General features: G+C 43.1%; 1 protein-coding gene across 1 annotated transcript; it reads right to left on the reverse strand.

Moving 5' to 3' along the window:
- Positions 1 to 298: 298 nt before the first annotated feature.
- On the reverse strand, positions 299 to 6,768 carry LOC311231716 (ependymin-like; the record flags this gene model as incomplete). Its single annotated transcript, XM_084318342.1, has 6 exons — positions 299 to 455; positions 1,632 to 1,719; positions 3,738 to 3,927; positions 4,829 to 4,969; positions 5,227 to 5,261; positions 6,693 to 6,768. The coding sequence occupies 6 exons, from the start codon at positions 6,766 to 6,768 to the stop codon at positions 299 to 301; spliced, it is 687 nt and encodes a 228-aa protein (XP_084174468.1).
- Between the last annotated feature and the right edge of the window lie 11,346 nt (positions 6,769 to 18,114).

The following is an 18,114-nucleotide window of genomic DNA, read 5'->3' on the forward strand; positions in this document are numbered from 1 at the left end:
AGGACCCTGTCCAAACCAGATCATATGAGAAAATGCACAGATGTCTCGTATTGGACAAGGACGCCTGTAGCCAGACGAGTATATGAGAATGTAAAGTTGGGAGAGCTTCAGAGCTATTTTCCCTCTCTGCTAACCTGCATGCTGTCTGCCTATTCCATCATTCAATGCCTGTGATCCATGGACCACCCATGATTAATGTAATTATTACTTCTGATAGTTCAATAAATAAAATACAGTTGTAGCAAAACCACCCACACCCCGAATCTACTTTGGATCGTCTGTTGATCACTGAGGCTTGTTACTGCTGCTGCTGCTGCTTGGCCCGCCGGGCCAGAGACTCCAGGGCAGTGAAGAAGGTGTCGGCTTTCTCCGTCTCCTCCAGCTGAGACTTGGCACAGAAGAAAGGAGGGATGAAGTCCATGGGCTGCGAGTAGCCCAGCGTCCAGTTGAAGGTGCTGGAATGGAAGGGAGAGTTTGGTTTTCGGTGACGCTGACTATACACATAATATATGCTTTGCCAGCAGTCTGAGTTTGGTCTGTACTGCGGTCTGCGTTTAGTCTATGATATGAGTTTAGTCTGTACTGTGGTATGCATTTAGTTTGTACTGCAGTCTGAGTTTAGTCTAGACTCTATGGTATGAGGTTAGTCTGTACTGTGATCTGCGTTTAGTCTGTATTGCTGCCCGAGTTTAGTCTATACTATGGTTTGAGCTTAGCCTATACTATGGTGTGGGTTTAGTCTATACTATGGTTTGAGTTTAGTCTATACCAGGGGTTCTCAACCTTTCTGCTGCCAAGGCACCCCTGTGTTCAATCAAATATTCCAGGGCACCCCTACATACGATAAAGACTTTTCCGGTCCCGTCTTTTTTGCTACAATGATGACAAAAGTGCTTGCTTTCAAAATAATGTTTATTTAAGAAACCGGGAAACACATTTGTGTGTATATGCAGGCTATATAATGCATTATTAACAGGTGTTTCAGGTCTAAATGGCTTAATACTGTTGACATGTAGTAGTAAATCAAATAGCATATTTCTTTAAATAAAATTACAGAAAATTATCACTAACGTGCTATCTGTTGCAGCTGCACACTTTTCCATAAAAATAGCATATTTGGACAAGTGTGACCATTTCTCAAAAACTGAAAATCATTTTATTTTTTTAAATACAGAAAAGGATCACTAAAGTGCTATCTGTTGCAGCTGCACTGTTCTCCATAAAAATAGCATATTTGGATAAGTTTGACCATTTCTCAAAAACAGAAAATCATGTATTTTTATTGGATCATGTCTCCAGCACCCCCACAGCCGTAGCTACAACCACTTACGTCAAGGCTCTCATCAACATTCATTCATTTTATCCCCCCACGCTCTCCCATGAGCTGAAAATACCGGAAGTGGTCTATAGGAATCAATACAGGAGGCTACTTGCAAAATGCTACAATGTCCTGGCAGCAGAAAAAAATACGTTTCTGGGTAAATAATAGAAGTTTTCTTCTAAATTATAACCAGAAAATTCTCTTGATAAAGAGCACTTTGTCTCTGCCAGAACCAAAGTTATAGGAGTGTGATGATCTGAGAACTTAATTGAAGCCACTTCAGTCACTAATCATTGTTGTCGCCACTAACCTGAGGGTGCTCCATCCAGACTCTGCAGAGGAGGACATGAAGGTCAGAGGGATGCAGCCCGTATCAGTGAAGACAGTCATATACATGCCTGCACAGCAGAGACACGACACACATGAGACAACTTGGTAAGAGAAACAGTGACTATAGCGAGGAGAAATTAGATTAACCTTCTGTAGTGTCTAACCCTAACTAACCTTAATGTCATGCACTTGTCCTAATATACTAACCTACACTGTAGCACTCAACACTTTGATGAACATTGTTACTCAGCTGATAGAGTTGTGCCCTTCCTGATGACTTGTCGTACATAACTTGTAAGTCACTTTGGATAAAAGCGTCAGCTAAATGTAAATGTAAATGTGTGGTAGTGAAAGCATTAACCCTGTGTAGTGTGGTAGTGAAAGGGTTAACCTTCTGTAGTGTGGTAGTGAAAGGTAACCTTCTGTATTGTGGTAGTGAAGGGTTAACCCTTCTGTAGTGTGGTAGTGAAAGGGTTAACCTTCTGTAGTGGTAGTGAAAGGGTTAACCCTTTGTAGTTTGGTAGTGAAAGGGTTAACCTTCTGTAGTGTGCTAGTGAAAGGGTTAACCCCTTGTAGTGTGGCAGTGAAAGGGTTAACCTTCTGTAGTGTGGTAGTGAAAGGGTTAACACATCATATTTTGATACAATTCTGTACATCGTGTCCACAGTCAAACAAGGCCTTAAATGGAATTTAGCCTAAGTCAGTCTGTGCCTGTTGCAGCCTCCTTGTGACAGTTAATGTAAACGCTCTATGATGTATGTACCAAGCAGAGTGCTCTACTGAGTTAATGTAAACGCTCTATGATGTATGTACCAAGCAGAGTGCTCTACTGAGTTAATGTAAACACTCTATGATGTACAGTATGTACCAAGCAGAGTGCTCTACTGAGTTAATGTAAATGCTCTAAGATGTATGTACCAAGCAGAGTTCTCTACTGAGTTAATGTAAACACTATGATGTATGTACCAAGCAGAGTGCTCTACCGAGTTGTACTTATATGGAATAAGTCTAAATATCACGTACGCATAAACGTGACGTTACTATCACGATTTACATGTTTGAATATGTATCAATGTAATATGACCTTCTTTGTCTGTGAGAGATATAAACGAATGTACACTTGTTCTCGCTCTCTTCTCCTCTTTCCTCTTCACTCTCATCACTCTCCTTCTTTTTATAATTTTTTTTAACACTTTGTGTCATTGTTATTCTACTAACTGGATCGATCCATTCTAATATGCAACGATCTTATTGAATTATAGATTGTCTCCTAATCGTTCTGATATTAATTTCAACATCAGTATTCAAATACAGTACCTACCTCTCGGGACCACACATCCTGAATTACATCTAAAACACATGTAAGTGTCTTTGGATAAAAGCGTCAGCTAAATGACTAAATGTAAATGTAAATGTGTGGTAGTGAAAGCATTAACCCTGTGGTGTGGTAGTGAAAGGGTTAACCTTCTGTAGTGTGGTAGTGAAAGGGTTAACCTTCTGTAGTGTGGTAGTGAAGGGTTAACCCAATAACCAATAACTAGGTAACTTATTATGCATGCATATCCATGTAAACATTGTTTTAAATGTTGTTTTTCTGGTCATTACAATATGAATTTTCTTTCATCTTACAATATACTTGTTTACATTTTGTGTGTGTGTGTGTGTGTGTGTGTGTGTGTGTGTGTGTGTGTGTGTGTGTGTGTGTGTGTGTGTGTGTGTGTGTGTGTGTGTGTGTGTGTGTGTGTTAACATTCAAGTACATATTTTGTCAAAATGTATCAATATTCTGAGAAATGTTGTGTTCCTGTGGCTGGATTGGTGGGGTAGTGTGTGTGTGTTACACCAAATTACCAAATAGAGCAACCCACAACTTTTAAATGATGCAACAGCTATAATAGTCTCTGCTGGGTTCAACACCACAGATATCACTTCAGAATTTACAAAAATGGTGACAATCTATTTAGTTGTGTGTGAATAGGTGTTTCTGAGGTACTTTTTACATAATCGTATCTGGAAAAACAAGTCAAATTTGACCATAACACAATAAAACTAATTTGTATTCGCCAAAAATCACAGTATATTCTCACCATTCATTCCCTCAGGGTTCATTCCATACCAGGTGTTGACCATCACGCCCATCCCGAAGCCGGAGGAGCTGCCCATGACGACCTGGCCCATCAGGAGAGCATCAGCAGGGACTTGCATCGGGATGAAAGCTGCATCCAGGCTCTTCTTCTGGCAGGAGAATCTTAACCAGTCGATCTCGTAATACACTTTCTGTAGAGATAGAGATAGAGATAGAGAGATAGCATAATGTAGCAAACAAAAATGTAGATTCATCAATTTCAGATTCTACTACCGATTGTACCTACCGACGAGCACTGATAAAGAATTCAGTCAGTTGAAATACTGCACATATCAGGGGTTTCAATTCCTCCGACGACATCACCATATTCAAACTCATTTACTCTCAATAACTGTCAAACTAAATGAATGTGTGCAAAACTTTTTAAAGTTTTTGGATGCGTGTGAGATTATGTGCAAAATAAATCAGCATTGTTTTTTGGTGAAGTTCCCCTTTAATTACTCATACGCTATGCTGTTGTTCGTGTAATGGTGTGTGGTATGTGCTTTATGAACACAGACTGTTGGGAGGAGGAATTTGAACTTGCAGAGTTTATGGTCCACTATTTTATACCCAACTCGCATAAAAGTAAGTGGTATTTATTTTTTAATAATGTTAAAATAATAGCTCTAGATTCCAACAGCCATCACTGATATAGATCGTCTGGTCTCTCAGTCCCTCTGCTCTACAGTAAACACAAAATACATGTTCTGGTAACCTGTTCCCACTTCATCCAATCAGAAGAGAGAACTCCACACTGCAAACATTTTCTAAAATAAGAACTAAAAACTAGTTTTAAGCAATCTCTTAGTGCAGTAAGCATATTTGGCGTGGCAAGATTTCTTGAAATAAGTGAAAGTATCTAGGGCTGCTGAACATTTTTATGTTTTCTGCAGAGTGGAGGGACTGGGAGACCCATGTTACTGACCAAACACTCTATATCAGTGATGGCTGTCAGAATGTAGAGGTATTTAACACTTAAAGCACCTTTAATAGTAATGGTAATCCACTAACAGTTATTGTAAGCCAAACGTCCATTTCACAGCACAGTACCTGATTGAACAGGTACAGTATGTCGGTAGCAATGGTTTTATTGCCTGCCATTCCGAAGTTTCTGACACGAATCCTGCTGCCAAAGCTGTCATAGCTTATCTTTCCTGTAGACATGAGGGCTCCCTCCCCTGCCACCGAAGACTGAAAGAGAGAGAGAGACAGACAGAGACAGAAACAGAGAGAGAGAGAGACAGAAACAAACAGAGATAGAAACAAACAGAGATAGAGACAAACAGAGATAGAGACAAACAGAGAGAGAGAGAGAGAGAGAGAGAGAGAGAGAGAGAGAGAGAGAGAGATAGAGAGAGAGAGAGAGAGAGAGAATGTAAGGAAACTGCACAATGAAATGTATTTGGAAACGTTTGCACCAGGTTATGCCTGGTTAGGACCAAACTCACCAATGAGAAGTCTCCAGTCATCAGAGGTGGCACCACTGTGGTCAAGAGTGTGAGAGGAAGACATTAGTACAACACAATACACGGTTGAAAAAGGAGTTAGTCTAATGTCGCTGTCAAACTATTGTCCATACGTTGCCAATATAGAGGTGTCAGGTGCATCTCAATAAATTAGAATACGGAGGAAAAGTTTATTTCAGTAATTAAATTCAAAAAGTAAAATTCATATATTATATAGATTTATTACACAGAGTGAAATATTTCAAGCCTTTATTTCTTTAGATTTAGATGATTATGGCTTACAGCTTATGAAAACCCCAAATTCTATATCTGAATAAATGTGAACATTACATAAGACCAATACAAATATATATATTACAGAAATGTCGTTCTAACGAAAAGTATATGCACTCAATACTTGGTCGGGGCTCCTTTTGCATGAATCAATGTGGCGTGGCATGGAGGCAACCAATATATTATGATGGATTGAAAATGGGGGACCCTGATGTAAACAAGATGAAAGTCTTTCTCTGGTCTGCATCCCCTTAACAATTGTGTGTAATTGTTGAGCTGTACTGTATTGTACCCATTCTGCAATCTGTTAATACAATTTTCAATCAATCAATATATTTCCTCATTCTAATTTATTGAGATGCACCTGTATATTCTTTTTACCAAATCTAACATTTCTGGCGTATTGGCAGGAAATAAACAAAAAGCCAACTTTCTCTAGGCAATTTAAACATATAATTTTACTAAAATTACTATCAAGTTCTACCTTCTGACACCGCACAATAAGGGTTGACATGGTTAGTTTGATTTAGTTAGATTCCCGATTACCTGTTTAAAATTGTAATCCATAACACATCTTCTACAAACATCATCACCATTATTAGTAGTGTATAATGATACTTTGTGTACTTAATATCACCATCAGAATGCATTGTCCTCTTTTAAACAAGTAATGCAACAAGTAATTACTACATTTTCAAAAGCACCTGTAATCTAATTACTGTGTTTTCCCTCAGTAACGGTTACAGATTACAGTTAGAATATCTTTGTAACAACTGTGATCCAGTTTCATGTAATCTGTTACTACCCAACCCTGTGTACAGTCTATTCCCGGTTACCGGCACAAATCTTACTACTGATTGATTGCTGTAGTGCACGTGTGTGTGTGTGTGTAACTAGGAGGGATGTGATGAATGTGTGTGTGTAACTAGGAGGGATATGATGACTGTGTATGTGTAACTAGGAGGGATATGAGGACTGTGTGTATGTGTAACTAGGAGGGATGAGGACTGTGTGTATGTGTAAGTAGGAGGGATATGAGGACTGTGTGTATGTGTAACTAGGAGGGATATGAGGACTGTGTGCATGTGTAACTAGGAGGGATATATGAAAAAACACATTTCAATTACCTTGTGTACATTCACAATAAAGTCATCTTCTAATGTTCTTCTACTCACCGCAGGGTTTGGGCTTCTGAGCCTCAGCCGTGATCAGCGCCAGACTGAGGCAGGACAGCACGACCAGGAAGTTCATCTTGAAGGCGTACAGAGAACCTTTAGGCCCAAGTAGACTGGGAGAAACCAGGACGCTCTGACCTCAGGGAGTCATGCACCTCCTTATATACCTGGTCCCAGGTGGCCCCACTCACACGGGGGTTAAACCCCCTCAGCGCATTCTATGACCTCCTAAGGGGAAATTGGTAAATATGGAAGATAGTGGTGTTGAAGGTCATGCGATATATCACACGCATTGTTTTGACACCCAGGCTCATTAGATAGGATACTGTATATTACCTCATACAGAACCAAGCATTTCACTGTAATGTACATTTACATTTTACATTTTATGTAAAATTTTACATACTTTATACATTTTATGTACTTTATATGTGACAAATAAAAGCAAACTTGAAACTCACATTTACATTTCGTCATTTAGCTGACGCTTTTATCCAAAGCGACTTACAAGTTCTGTACGACAAGTCAGCAGGAAGGGTACAACTCTTTCAGCTGAGTAACAATGATCATCAAACAATGCTGAAACTTGGGTGTTGCAGTGTTGAGTGCATAGACATAAGACATATTAGTATAGTAGGACGAGTGCATGGTAGTACTTGAACTTGAATTATGTCCATCTTCACTGCAGGTTGGAATGTCTGACTGTACTATTTAGATACAAATGTATTCATGGATTATTGAAACTTTTTACGGTCCATTACCTCGGTTGATTTATTGATATATATACGTATATATATACAATTTATTGATATACATTGCTGCTGTGACCCATTGTCACCTCCATATATTTACATTTGTAAACTACTTGATCCTACACTGTGAACGGAACATGCAATGTTACTCACCCGTGTCTTGTATGCATCTTCTACCATTTATTCTTAAGATATCCTTATTTTTAGCATTTAGCATTCGCTTGTATTTAAGTTGTTCATTCTATTGTGTGATCGTGTGATCTGTGTGATGTTGTGTAGGGCGGACTAGCAAAATAAGTTTTTCATTGTAAGGCTAACTGTCTGTTTAACTGTGCACATGACAATAAATCATCTTGAATCTTGATAGGTAGGGTATTTCTGCTCGTTGTTAACGTGTTAATCAATTTGTATTTAACCTCCAGTTGAAAAGGCGTAGTCTTCCTGTGCTTGGATCTCAAGCAATGGAATTATGACTGAAACACATGGAATTTCACAAACACATTCAAGCACAGTCACACCTCTCTTTCTCCACAAGTTTGTTCCTCTCTCTGTCCTTTTTAAAAGGTGCACTATATGTAGTTTTGTGAGAGTCAGAGAAGTGAATAATTTCGAAGGTATATTTTCACAACTGAACAGACAATCTGTCCTCGGAGGAAACGTGGATCCCTGGAACACCGTTTGAATCTAGAAAGCTTCCTGAAAAGCTACTATTTCACTGCTCTCGTTTTCAAAGTCAGGGCCCGTCATTTTGTTATCAAACATATTCTAGGCTGACATTTGGTTCAGTGCCTGAAAGTGACAGAATCATTCTAATAATTACAGTAAAATGTCTTTTGCAGGCTATGCAAAAACGACAAAACTCCCTCCACCGAAACTGCATAGTTAGATCGAGTTGGCTCTTTTGTATTGCACTCTCATTAGCACTGATACAACTACCCACAGGCCACAGCACTGACCCACTCGCACACCATCAACTTATGTTACATCCATTCAATTAATCAGTAACATTCCCCAGTGTTTGTTGTTCAAAGGAACACGCCAACATTTTGGGAAATTAGCTTATTGTCGAAACTGGTATCTATGTTCTTGTCTCTCTCTGGAGAAGACGATAAGCTAATTTCCCAAAATGTTGGCGTGTTCCTTTAACTTGAGCTGAACTTGATTGTTGGGTTAGGTTCCATAGTACAGATTCCCTTTGGTTCCGAGTCGCTGATATCGCAGGTGCGATAACATGGTAGACGCCGGGCAGTCAGGTCCTGTTTGGCCAGTTTTTGGCGGAAGGACACCATTTTCTGACACCATATTTGGAAGACCCATCACCACCATCACAGCAAGTATTAGTCCGCAGGTCTTAGAGAAACTATATAAATGGCCCCCTTGACGCCGGGGCGAGTTTTTTGGTAGATTTTCCCAGAGCGTTCAGTCAAAGAATACATTTCTCCGTGAACACAATTGACGTATTTATTTCGCAAATGCAGTGTTTTCAAATAGCCACATTGCTGTATTTAGTGTATTCATTAGTGGGTCATATTCGTATATAACATATTTCATTTTATCAACCTAGAAATGACGACAATGCCTGCTGCTGGATGCTAGCTCCCATGCTAGCGTTGGCTAACAACATACAGCTGAGAGCCAGGAAGGGCCAGGGAGAGCCATGCTACTTTTCTAGCCAGGAAAGATGCTTCTAGAGCGGCATAGAGTATGGAGGAAGACAAGGCTCTATGAAGAGAATGGGGTAAGTTTGAAGAACATTTTTAACACACACATGAAAGTTTTATAATTACCATCACAATATGTAAAGAAAATATATATATATATATATATTTTTTTTGATCTAATCTAGTTTAATTAATTAATTCATAACTTTTGAACAATAGATGCTATTTCTAATCCGTCAGCTGTTCTATATTGCCAACAAGATTGTCTACATTCCATTCATTACACATACATCTGAAATAAGCAAGGAAAGTGCTTGAAAATAAATGTTTATCTTCCAAGTTTAATTTCAACAAGTTCAAGTGTAACTACGTACATATGAACCATAATAATAAAAATGATGATGATAATCATACTTATTTTATATCATTGGAAAGCCCTAGTTGTTAACCCAGTAACTAATAATCTATCACAAACCAATGCAAGTTCATGTTCAGGGATTTCCAAAAATGGACCAGAGGATCCCAGAGCGTTAAGGAATTACCTTTGCATTTGAACTCGGTTAGAGACAGGGACAGGGCCTCCAGCTAGCGGTATCTCTCTCACCAGCAAACACCAGTAGAGCAAATATAGCAGCCAACTCAAATATTTCCACAACCGCTGGTGGAAGAAATACTGTTTCCCACACTCTGTTTCTAACTCCTCTATTCAACAGCATCGCTTGCGTAACGTCACTATTCCTCATTGTTAGTGGCAAGACTTGCCAGCAATGTAATCAGTAAATTAGTATATAATATATATACTGTATACATATTAACATAGAATACTAACCTTCATACTGTATTTTACTATTTACTTTTTGTGAGAACTGGAGTCTGGAGCACAGCCCAATTGCTGAATACACGAGAAGAGAAAGGGGCGGTTTCAAGGGTGTTTAATGGAAATTGAGCAACACACAGGGTATCTGCAGGTTTAGCCCAGTCAGATTTAAGGCTTTTTAAGACTTTTTAATGCCACTCAGAATTAAATTTAATACCAATTTCACGATAACAAAATGGCAAAAATCATGGGTACTCTCAGTACACTCATTCAAGGGTACTACGACTATGCCTGCACCTCATGGTACCAAAGCACCTCAAAGGCACTAAAAACAAGATTACAAACATCACAAAACAAACTGGTCAGACTACTGCTTAACCTCACTCCTAAAACCCACTTTACCCCTGCCCACATTCAAAACCGCTCTTAAAGAGCACCTACGGGGGGTGCTCCAGTAGCACACCATGTTACCGCGCTGTGTCGCGGGACTCCGTGCTGCGTCACGGATCTGGTTGACTCCGAGTTCGATTCCCGGACTCGCCGTCATTTGCCGAATGTCTCCCCCTGCTCTCTCTCCCGTTTCACCCTACAACTGTCGGTCATGCTTGACCAGAATAGCGATAAACGCTAAAAAATAAAGTAAAAAAAAAAAAAAGAGCACCTACGGGAGGCTGCAATTCGAAACTGGCCACCGTAAATGTCCAACCCCCCCCCCCCCTCCTCCTAATGTACAGTCTCATCCCCATCATATATATATAATATGTTCTGTTATGATCTCTGGGTAACAGAACAGTACTATGTCATGTATGTTTTTACTGTATTTATTTCTGTATATTTTATTTCATTTTTATTCTATTTTACTCTACTCTTATCCTAGGCAACTTGATTGATTTGTGTTATTATTCTAATTCGTGACCTGTCCTGTCTAAATGTTTAAATGTTGAGCGATTTGCAGTGTCAAATTTCCCACGGGATAATAAAAGTATTTCTATTCTATCTATTCTATGTTGTGTATGTCAATATGAATTGAAAATGGGGGACCCTGATGTAAACAAGACAAACGTCTTTCTCTGGTCTGCATCCCCTTATTATTGTGTGTATTGAGCTGTACTGTATTGTACACATTCTGCAATCTGTTAAATAAAGTTTTCATTCATCCAGTTGTTTTGTTTTTGTGGTTTGGTTGAATGAATACTTTATTTAACAGATTTCAGAATGGGTACAATACAGTACAGCTCAATACACACAATAATAAGGGGATGCAGACCAGAGAAAGACGTTTGTCTTGTTTACATCAGGGTCCCCCATTTTCAATTCATAGTGACATTTATGACATGCACAACATACATGACATTTATGGCATAGGGATATACATGACATACAGGTATATATTACCGTTACATTTGTGACATACATGATATGCAAATATACAGTACTGTTACGCATAGATCCTAACAGAGTCAGGGAACATCGCTTGAAACACCTCTCCTAGTCCCTCATTTCCATTGTAGGACTGATGCTTTGCGACCGTATTTAGAACCCACAGTACCTCAGCTTCAAGGGTTGGCGTGGAGCCGAACGTTACCCGGACAGGTGCAGATGTAATTGGTGGTAGACCTACCTGTCCCTGAGCAGTTGATGTGGACGCCGTCGAAAAGAAATTTGATATTGAAGTTGTCTGCAGGCGGGTTTTTGCAGATGTAACATGCTTAGCGCTGTGCATGTGTGACTCGACTGCTTTTATTCCCATCGTTCCCAGTTTAAAATCCTTTTTGCGGAGTTTGCAGCGGGCCTCGTACTTTCACTGGGACCAACCACGGTGCAAACAGAGGGTTTTCGAGCCAGTTCTCATTAAATTTGCACTTTCCCATGTTAAATTAACGAGTGCAAATAAATACAAATCAATTAAACGAAACTAAACGTCAGCGTTATCGCTACGGCTTGAATAACGTGTTACCTATGCTCCGGTGTTCTGAAATAGCTCCCGACGGCGACACACATTAAGGACCATAAATTGGTTCCGCCCCACTGCGTACCGTTTGCGTGAAAGAGAAAAAAAAGCCTGACTTTATCTCCCGTTAATAATAGTTAACCCCCAGATTTCACAATGAAACATAAGATGACATGGCATGTTTTTAAGACCTCCGAAAGTCGGATTTAAGACATTTTAAGACAAATTAAGGCCTTAATAGTTGATAGTTGAATTTAAGACTTTTTAAGACTTTTTAAGGTCCCGCGTGTTAAGTTCACTTCTACTGCAGCCATTACGGTAATCTGTATAAAGTTGAATGGGCGCTGTTGTTGCGCGTCACTGGTTTCGGACTGGAGGAAGGCTGTGGCCACTACGCTATGGAGCGTGAAATAAACATGAATGAAAGATAACGGTTGTCTTATTTGCAGCTTAACATGGTAGCAGAGGATGTCGGCCTCTAACGTTAACTACAGGCAGCCGCCTGGACTGGACGAAAAGACGTCTTTTGAGAAGTGGAAGAATGAAGTGGAGATGTGGAGTCGGGTGACGGATTTAGCCAAGAAGAAACAAGCGTTGGCTGTTGCTCTATCGTTGACGGGTAGGGGGAGGGATACTGCGTTGGAAATACCTGTCGATGATCTAAATAAGGATGATGGAATGGCAACCTTGATTCGGGAACTTGACAGGGTGTTTTTGAGAGAAGAGAAGGACCGGGCTTACGAAGCCTATTCGGAGTTTGATCAGATTTCGCGAGGAGACGGCGTCTCTATGGTGGACTATATTGTTGATTTTGAACAGAAGTACAACCGGATCAAGAAATTCGACATGGTTCTACCTGACGCTGTTTTGGCATTCAAACTACTGGATACAGCGGGCCTCGACATCAAAGACAAACAGCTGGCATTGACTGCCTGTGGTAAGCACACCTTTGTTGATATGAAGTCAGGACTGAAACGTATTTTTGGAGAAAAAACGGAGAAAAAGGCTGGGGGCATTACTGTGAAGCAAGATGCAGCTTTTTACACAGATCAGAGACGAGAGCAGCAGAGGCGGGAGCAGCCGCGATCTCAGAGTGGACAAGTTAGAGGACCATTCGCAGGCACAAATCCGCTTGATAAATTTGGAAGACGAACGAAGTGTGGGATTTGTCAGAGCACATTCCACTGGGTGAAAGATTGCCCAAACAAAAAAGAATATGTACAGGTGATGGAAGAAAAAGAAGAACCAGATGAGTGTAATATAACACTTTTTTCTAAGGAATCAGATGCAGAAATATTCATGGTTGAGGCTCTGGGAACGGCTGTCATTGATACGGCATGCACACGGACTGTATGTGGTGAAAAATGGCTGGATAACTATGTTGGGGGACTAAATGAGAAACAAGTCAAAAGGTTGGTTAGCACAGAGAGTAGCAAACCTTTTAAGTTTGGGGATGGGCGAGTTGTGCATTCTACAAAAAAGGTCAAGATACCTGCCAAGATAGGAGAAACAAAATGTTGTATTGAAACAGAGGTAGTCTCATTTGACATCCCTTTACTGCTCAGTAAAACTTCGCTAAAGAGAGCAGGAGCTGTGTTGAACCTGGAAAACGATACAGCTATAATGTTTCAGAAACCAGTAGCTCTGGAGTTGACTTCATCTGGACACTACTGTCTGAACATACTGGATAAAGAGTCCCCAAGTGAAGCATATGAAACGGGAGACAAAGTGTTCTACAAAAGGACAGACTGTGTTGAATCATGGAAAGGCCCTGGGGTTGTGATGGGGCAAGATGGGGTGGTGATTTTTGTACGTCATGGTGGGACAAATGTCAGGGTTCATCAATCTAGGCTGCGAAAAGTGCACCCTGGGGAAAGTAATACAGTGGACAATATCGATGTATCTGTTAGTGATAGTAATGTGCCTGTTACTGACAATGGTATGAATAGTAACAGTGGGGACATGCCAGTTACTGATGGTGATATAAATGGTGACATGAATAATGACGTAGAGGCAGCGGGTGTAGCAAAGCAGGATATAGATAATCCTAATGGGATCAATCAAGACGATTATTACCAGACCGGTATAAAGGTAAAAGCCGGTCAGACAATCAGCTTTGTGGATAATGTAACGGGTGTTTCTCACACAGCTAAAGTGATGGGACGAGCAGGAAAGGCTACAGGAAAAAACAGCAACTGGTACAACCTACAGTACCTAGAACCTTTTGACATCACCGGTACTATGGGGTCAGTTGATCTTACTAAAGTACACAATTTTCAGGTTAAGCCACTAGATGGTGTAGAACTAGATGGTGTAGAACTATGCTCTGATATGCAGGAAAATGTTGTATTAGAAACAGAGGGTGTATCATTTGATAAGGCTAAACAAGACTCGCCTACATGCTCATCAGAGTCCCTTAGATTACTCATGTCAGTTCTGTGTCAGAAAAAATGGACATTGAACTCTATGGACATAAAGTCAGCTTTTCTTCAAGGAATGGAGCTGTCTCGGGATATACACATCCGCCCTCCTCCTGAGGCTAAAAGTGAGGGGACACTGTGGAAGCTGAAGAAGTGTGTCTATGGACTTGCTGATGCCTCTCTCTACTGGTACAACAGAGTGAAAGCAACGATGATCAAAACAGGGGCCACTATGTCACAAGTTGATCCTGCTGTATTCTACTGGCTTGATGAAAACTGTATTGTGACTGGTGTTCTTGCCTGTCATGTGGATGATTTCATCTGGGGTGGCTCACACACATTTGCCACGACGACCATTCCCCACCTCAAAACAGTTTTCCAGGTGGGACGTGAGGAACAAGACAACTTTCGCTATGTGGGGATGGAACTCTCTACACTAGGTGGAGAAGTGCTTGTGCAACAGGAGATCTACATAAAGAACCTTCAGCCCATTCTCATAGACCCATCAAGAGCATTGCACCGTGATGCTCTTCTCACAGAGTGTGAGACTGACAACCTAAGGTCAAAAATAGGACAACTCTTGTGGGTGGCTAGACAGAGTAGGCCAGATATCATGTTCGATACATGTGTCCTTGCAGCCAATCTAAAACATGCTACTGTGCAAACTATGCATGAAGCAAATAAGGTAGTACGAAAACTGAAATCAGAACATGTCACCCTGAAGTTTCACAACTTAGGAAAGGAGGACTCTTTGAAGCTTGTTGTTTTCAGCAACGCATCCATGGGAAACCTCCCAGATGGGGGAACACAAGGAGGGCATCTCATCGTTCTGATGGGTGAGAAAGGACGATTCTCTCCAATCTGCTGGAAATCAAAAAGGATCAGAAGAGTGGTTCGGAGCACGCTGGCAGGAGAGACACTAGCCCTGGCTGATGGTATTGATAATGCCATATTTTTGTCCTCCCTCTACTCTGAACTTACCACAGGTATGGTCAAACAGCGCACCCTACCTGTGATGTGTGTTACAGACAACTTCTCCCTTGTGGAGGCTATCAAATCCACCAAGTCAGTGACTGAGAAACGACTGAGACTGGAAATAAGTGGAATTAAAGAACTTATCCAGGACAAAAGGATCCAACGGATTCTGTGGTCTACCACGAAGGACCAGCTGGCAAACTGTCTGACCAAAAAGGGAGCATCTTCCCTTGTGCTGCTTAAAGCACTGAAGAATGGACAGTGGAAGCTAGATTACTGAATAACTGGTTATGATGACTGAGTTTATTTTTTTTTGTTTTCTTGAAATATCCTTGCAGTCTATTTTTTTTTCTTGTAATATCCGTGCAGTGTATTATTTGTTTAAAAAAAAAGAGAGTGAGATTTGGGTGTATTTTGTTTTCTTGAAATATCCTTGCAGTCTATTTTTTGTTTAAAAAAAAGAGAGTGAGATTGTTAAGTTCACTTCTACTGCAGCCATTACGGTAATCTGTATAAAGTTGAATGGGCGCTGTTGTTGCGCGTCACTGGTTTCGGACTGGAGGAAGGCTGTGGCCACTACGCTATGGAACGTGAAATAAACATGAATGAAAGATAACGGTTGTCTTATTTGCAGCTTAACACCGCGGACACCCTGAACACAGGAATTGGGGGGAAATAGAACAGGGTTAATGTTCTGTCCTGTGGCTGCCACGGCGGCAGTGAGCGAGCAAGCGGTCCTGGTGCTTGTCGGGGGAGCTGCTGGATGGCAGCGGGAGAATAGATGTTCCTCTTCGGGAACAGGTGACGTCCAGACAGGGACGCTGGAGCTGCTGGGTGGCAGCGGGAGAATAGATGTTCCTCTTCGGGAACAGGTGACGTCCAGACAGGGACGGCGGTCCTTTGGGGCACAGGAGAGAAACGGGTTAGAGTAAGCCAATACACGGAGGGTATCTAGCAGTAGAGCTTGTGGCAGAGACGTCGTACCTGGGCAGTGGTAATTAATACCACGACCGCTTGTGGTCAGCGTCGATGTGCAGATATAGTCCCCTCATCAGGGGAGGATAGGGTGCAGCTGGGGAGAGTGGGGTGCTTGCCCGTGTGTGAATTAGGGGGATGGAATACAGCTGGGTGAATGAGGGTGAAGGAAGGGGTGACTGAAGAAAGAGAGGATGATGAGGAGTGCGCAGTGGATAGAGAGGGGGATGAAGAGGAGCGTGTGGAGGACGTGAGGGGAAAAGGAGGGGGAGTGAAGTAGGCCCGTGCTGTGATTATGACAGGACCCCCCCCTCGACGGGCGCCTCCCGGCGGCCCAGGATTGTCAGGGTGAGCCCGATGAAAGTCCTGGACGAGAGTTGGGTCCAGGATCATCGGTCGGGAGATCCAGCTCCGCTCCTCCGGGCCGTAGCCCTCCCAGTCGACCAGGTACTGGAAGCCGCGGCCGCGTCGCCGCACGACCAGCAACTCCCGGACCACGTAGGCCGGGTGGTCGTCTATCACCAGCGGAGGAGGGGGCTCTGGAGCAGGGGGAGACAGGGGACTGGAGACCACCGGTTTGAACTGGGAGACATGGAAGGAAGGGTGAATGCGCATATGGGGGGGGAGCTGGAGCTTGACAACAGAGGGATTAATGAGGGACAGGATCTTGTAGGGCCCCACGAAACGGGGGGTTAGCTTTCGTGAGACGGATTTGAGAGGCAGGTCCCGAGATGAGAGCCATACCATCCGACCTGGTACATAGGCGGGAGCCGGGGTCCGGTGGCGGTCGGCGAAGCGCCGGTTCTGGTCCGCAGTCCGGAGCAGCGCAGCCCTCGTCTCCTCCCTATCGTCCTGCAGCGACGGAGATGGTCCTGCACCGACGGTACGGCAATCTCCTCTTCCTGGGCAGGGAACAGCGGGGGTTGGTAGCCCAAAGATGACTCAAAGGGGGACTGACCTGTGGCCGCCGAAGAGAGGGAATTGTGGGCGTATTCCACCCATGGCAGGAAGGCGCTCCAGCCGGAGGGGTCCCGGGCTGTCACGCAGCAGAGTGCGGATCCCAGGTCCTGGTTGGCCCGCTCCGACTGGCCGTTGGTCTGAGGGTGGAACCCGGAGGAGAGGCTGACCGTGGCCCCCAGAGCCCGACAGAAAGCCCTCCAGACCTGGGATATGAACTGAGGGCCTCTGTCGGAGACGATGTCAGCCGGGATCCCATGGAGCCGGAAGACATGGAGTACCATCAGGTCAGCAGTCTCTGCAGCAGAGGGGAGTTTGGGGAGAGCAACGAAGTGCACAGCCTTTGAGAAATGGTCAACAATGGTGAGGATGGCAGTGTTACCGTGTGAGAGGGGAAGGCCGGTGACGAAGTCCAGGGCGACGTGCGACCAGGGCCGACCGGGGACTGGGAGCGGACGAAGGAGTCCGGCGGGCGGCCGGTGGGAGGCCTTCGCATGAGCACACACGGTGCACGCCAGGACGAAAGCGCGGGTGTCCTCTCTCATGGTGACCCACCAGAAGTGCCTCTTCAGCAGAGATAGTGTCCGGTCGATCCCCGGGTGGCACGCGAACCGGGAAGCGTGAACCCACTCGAGCACCTGGGAGCGGACGAGGTCAGGGACAAAAAGCCGGTTAGTTGGACCGTTACCTGGGTCCGGCTGGGCATGCTGTGCCTCCCTGACGACGGACTGGATCTCCCAGGTGGCGGCGGCCACCAGACAGGAGGTGGAAAGGATGGTGTCGGGGTGTGTGGACCCCTCCTCAGGGACAAACTGCCGGGAGAGGGCGTCTGGCTTGGTGTTCTTGGAACCAGGCCGGTAGGTCAGGGTGAAGTTAAACCTAGCGAAGAACAGCGCCCAGCGAGCCTGGCGAGA

The sequence above is a fragment of the Notolepis coatsorum genome, assembly GCF_963971535.1.
Source record: "Notolepis coatsorum genome assembly, chromosome: 7".
NCBI lineage: Eukaryota > Metazoa > Chordata > Actinopteri > Aulopiformes > Paralepididae > Notolepis > Notolepis coatsorum.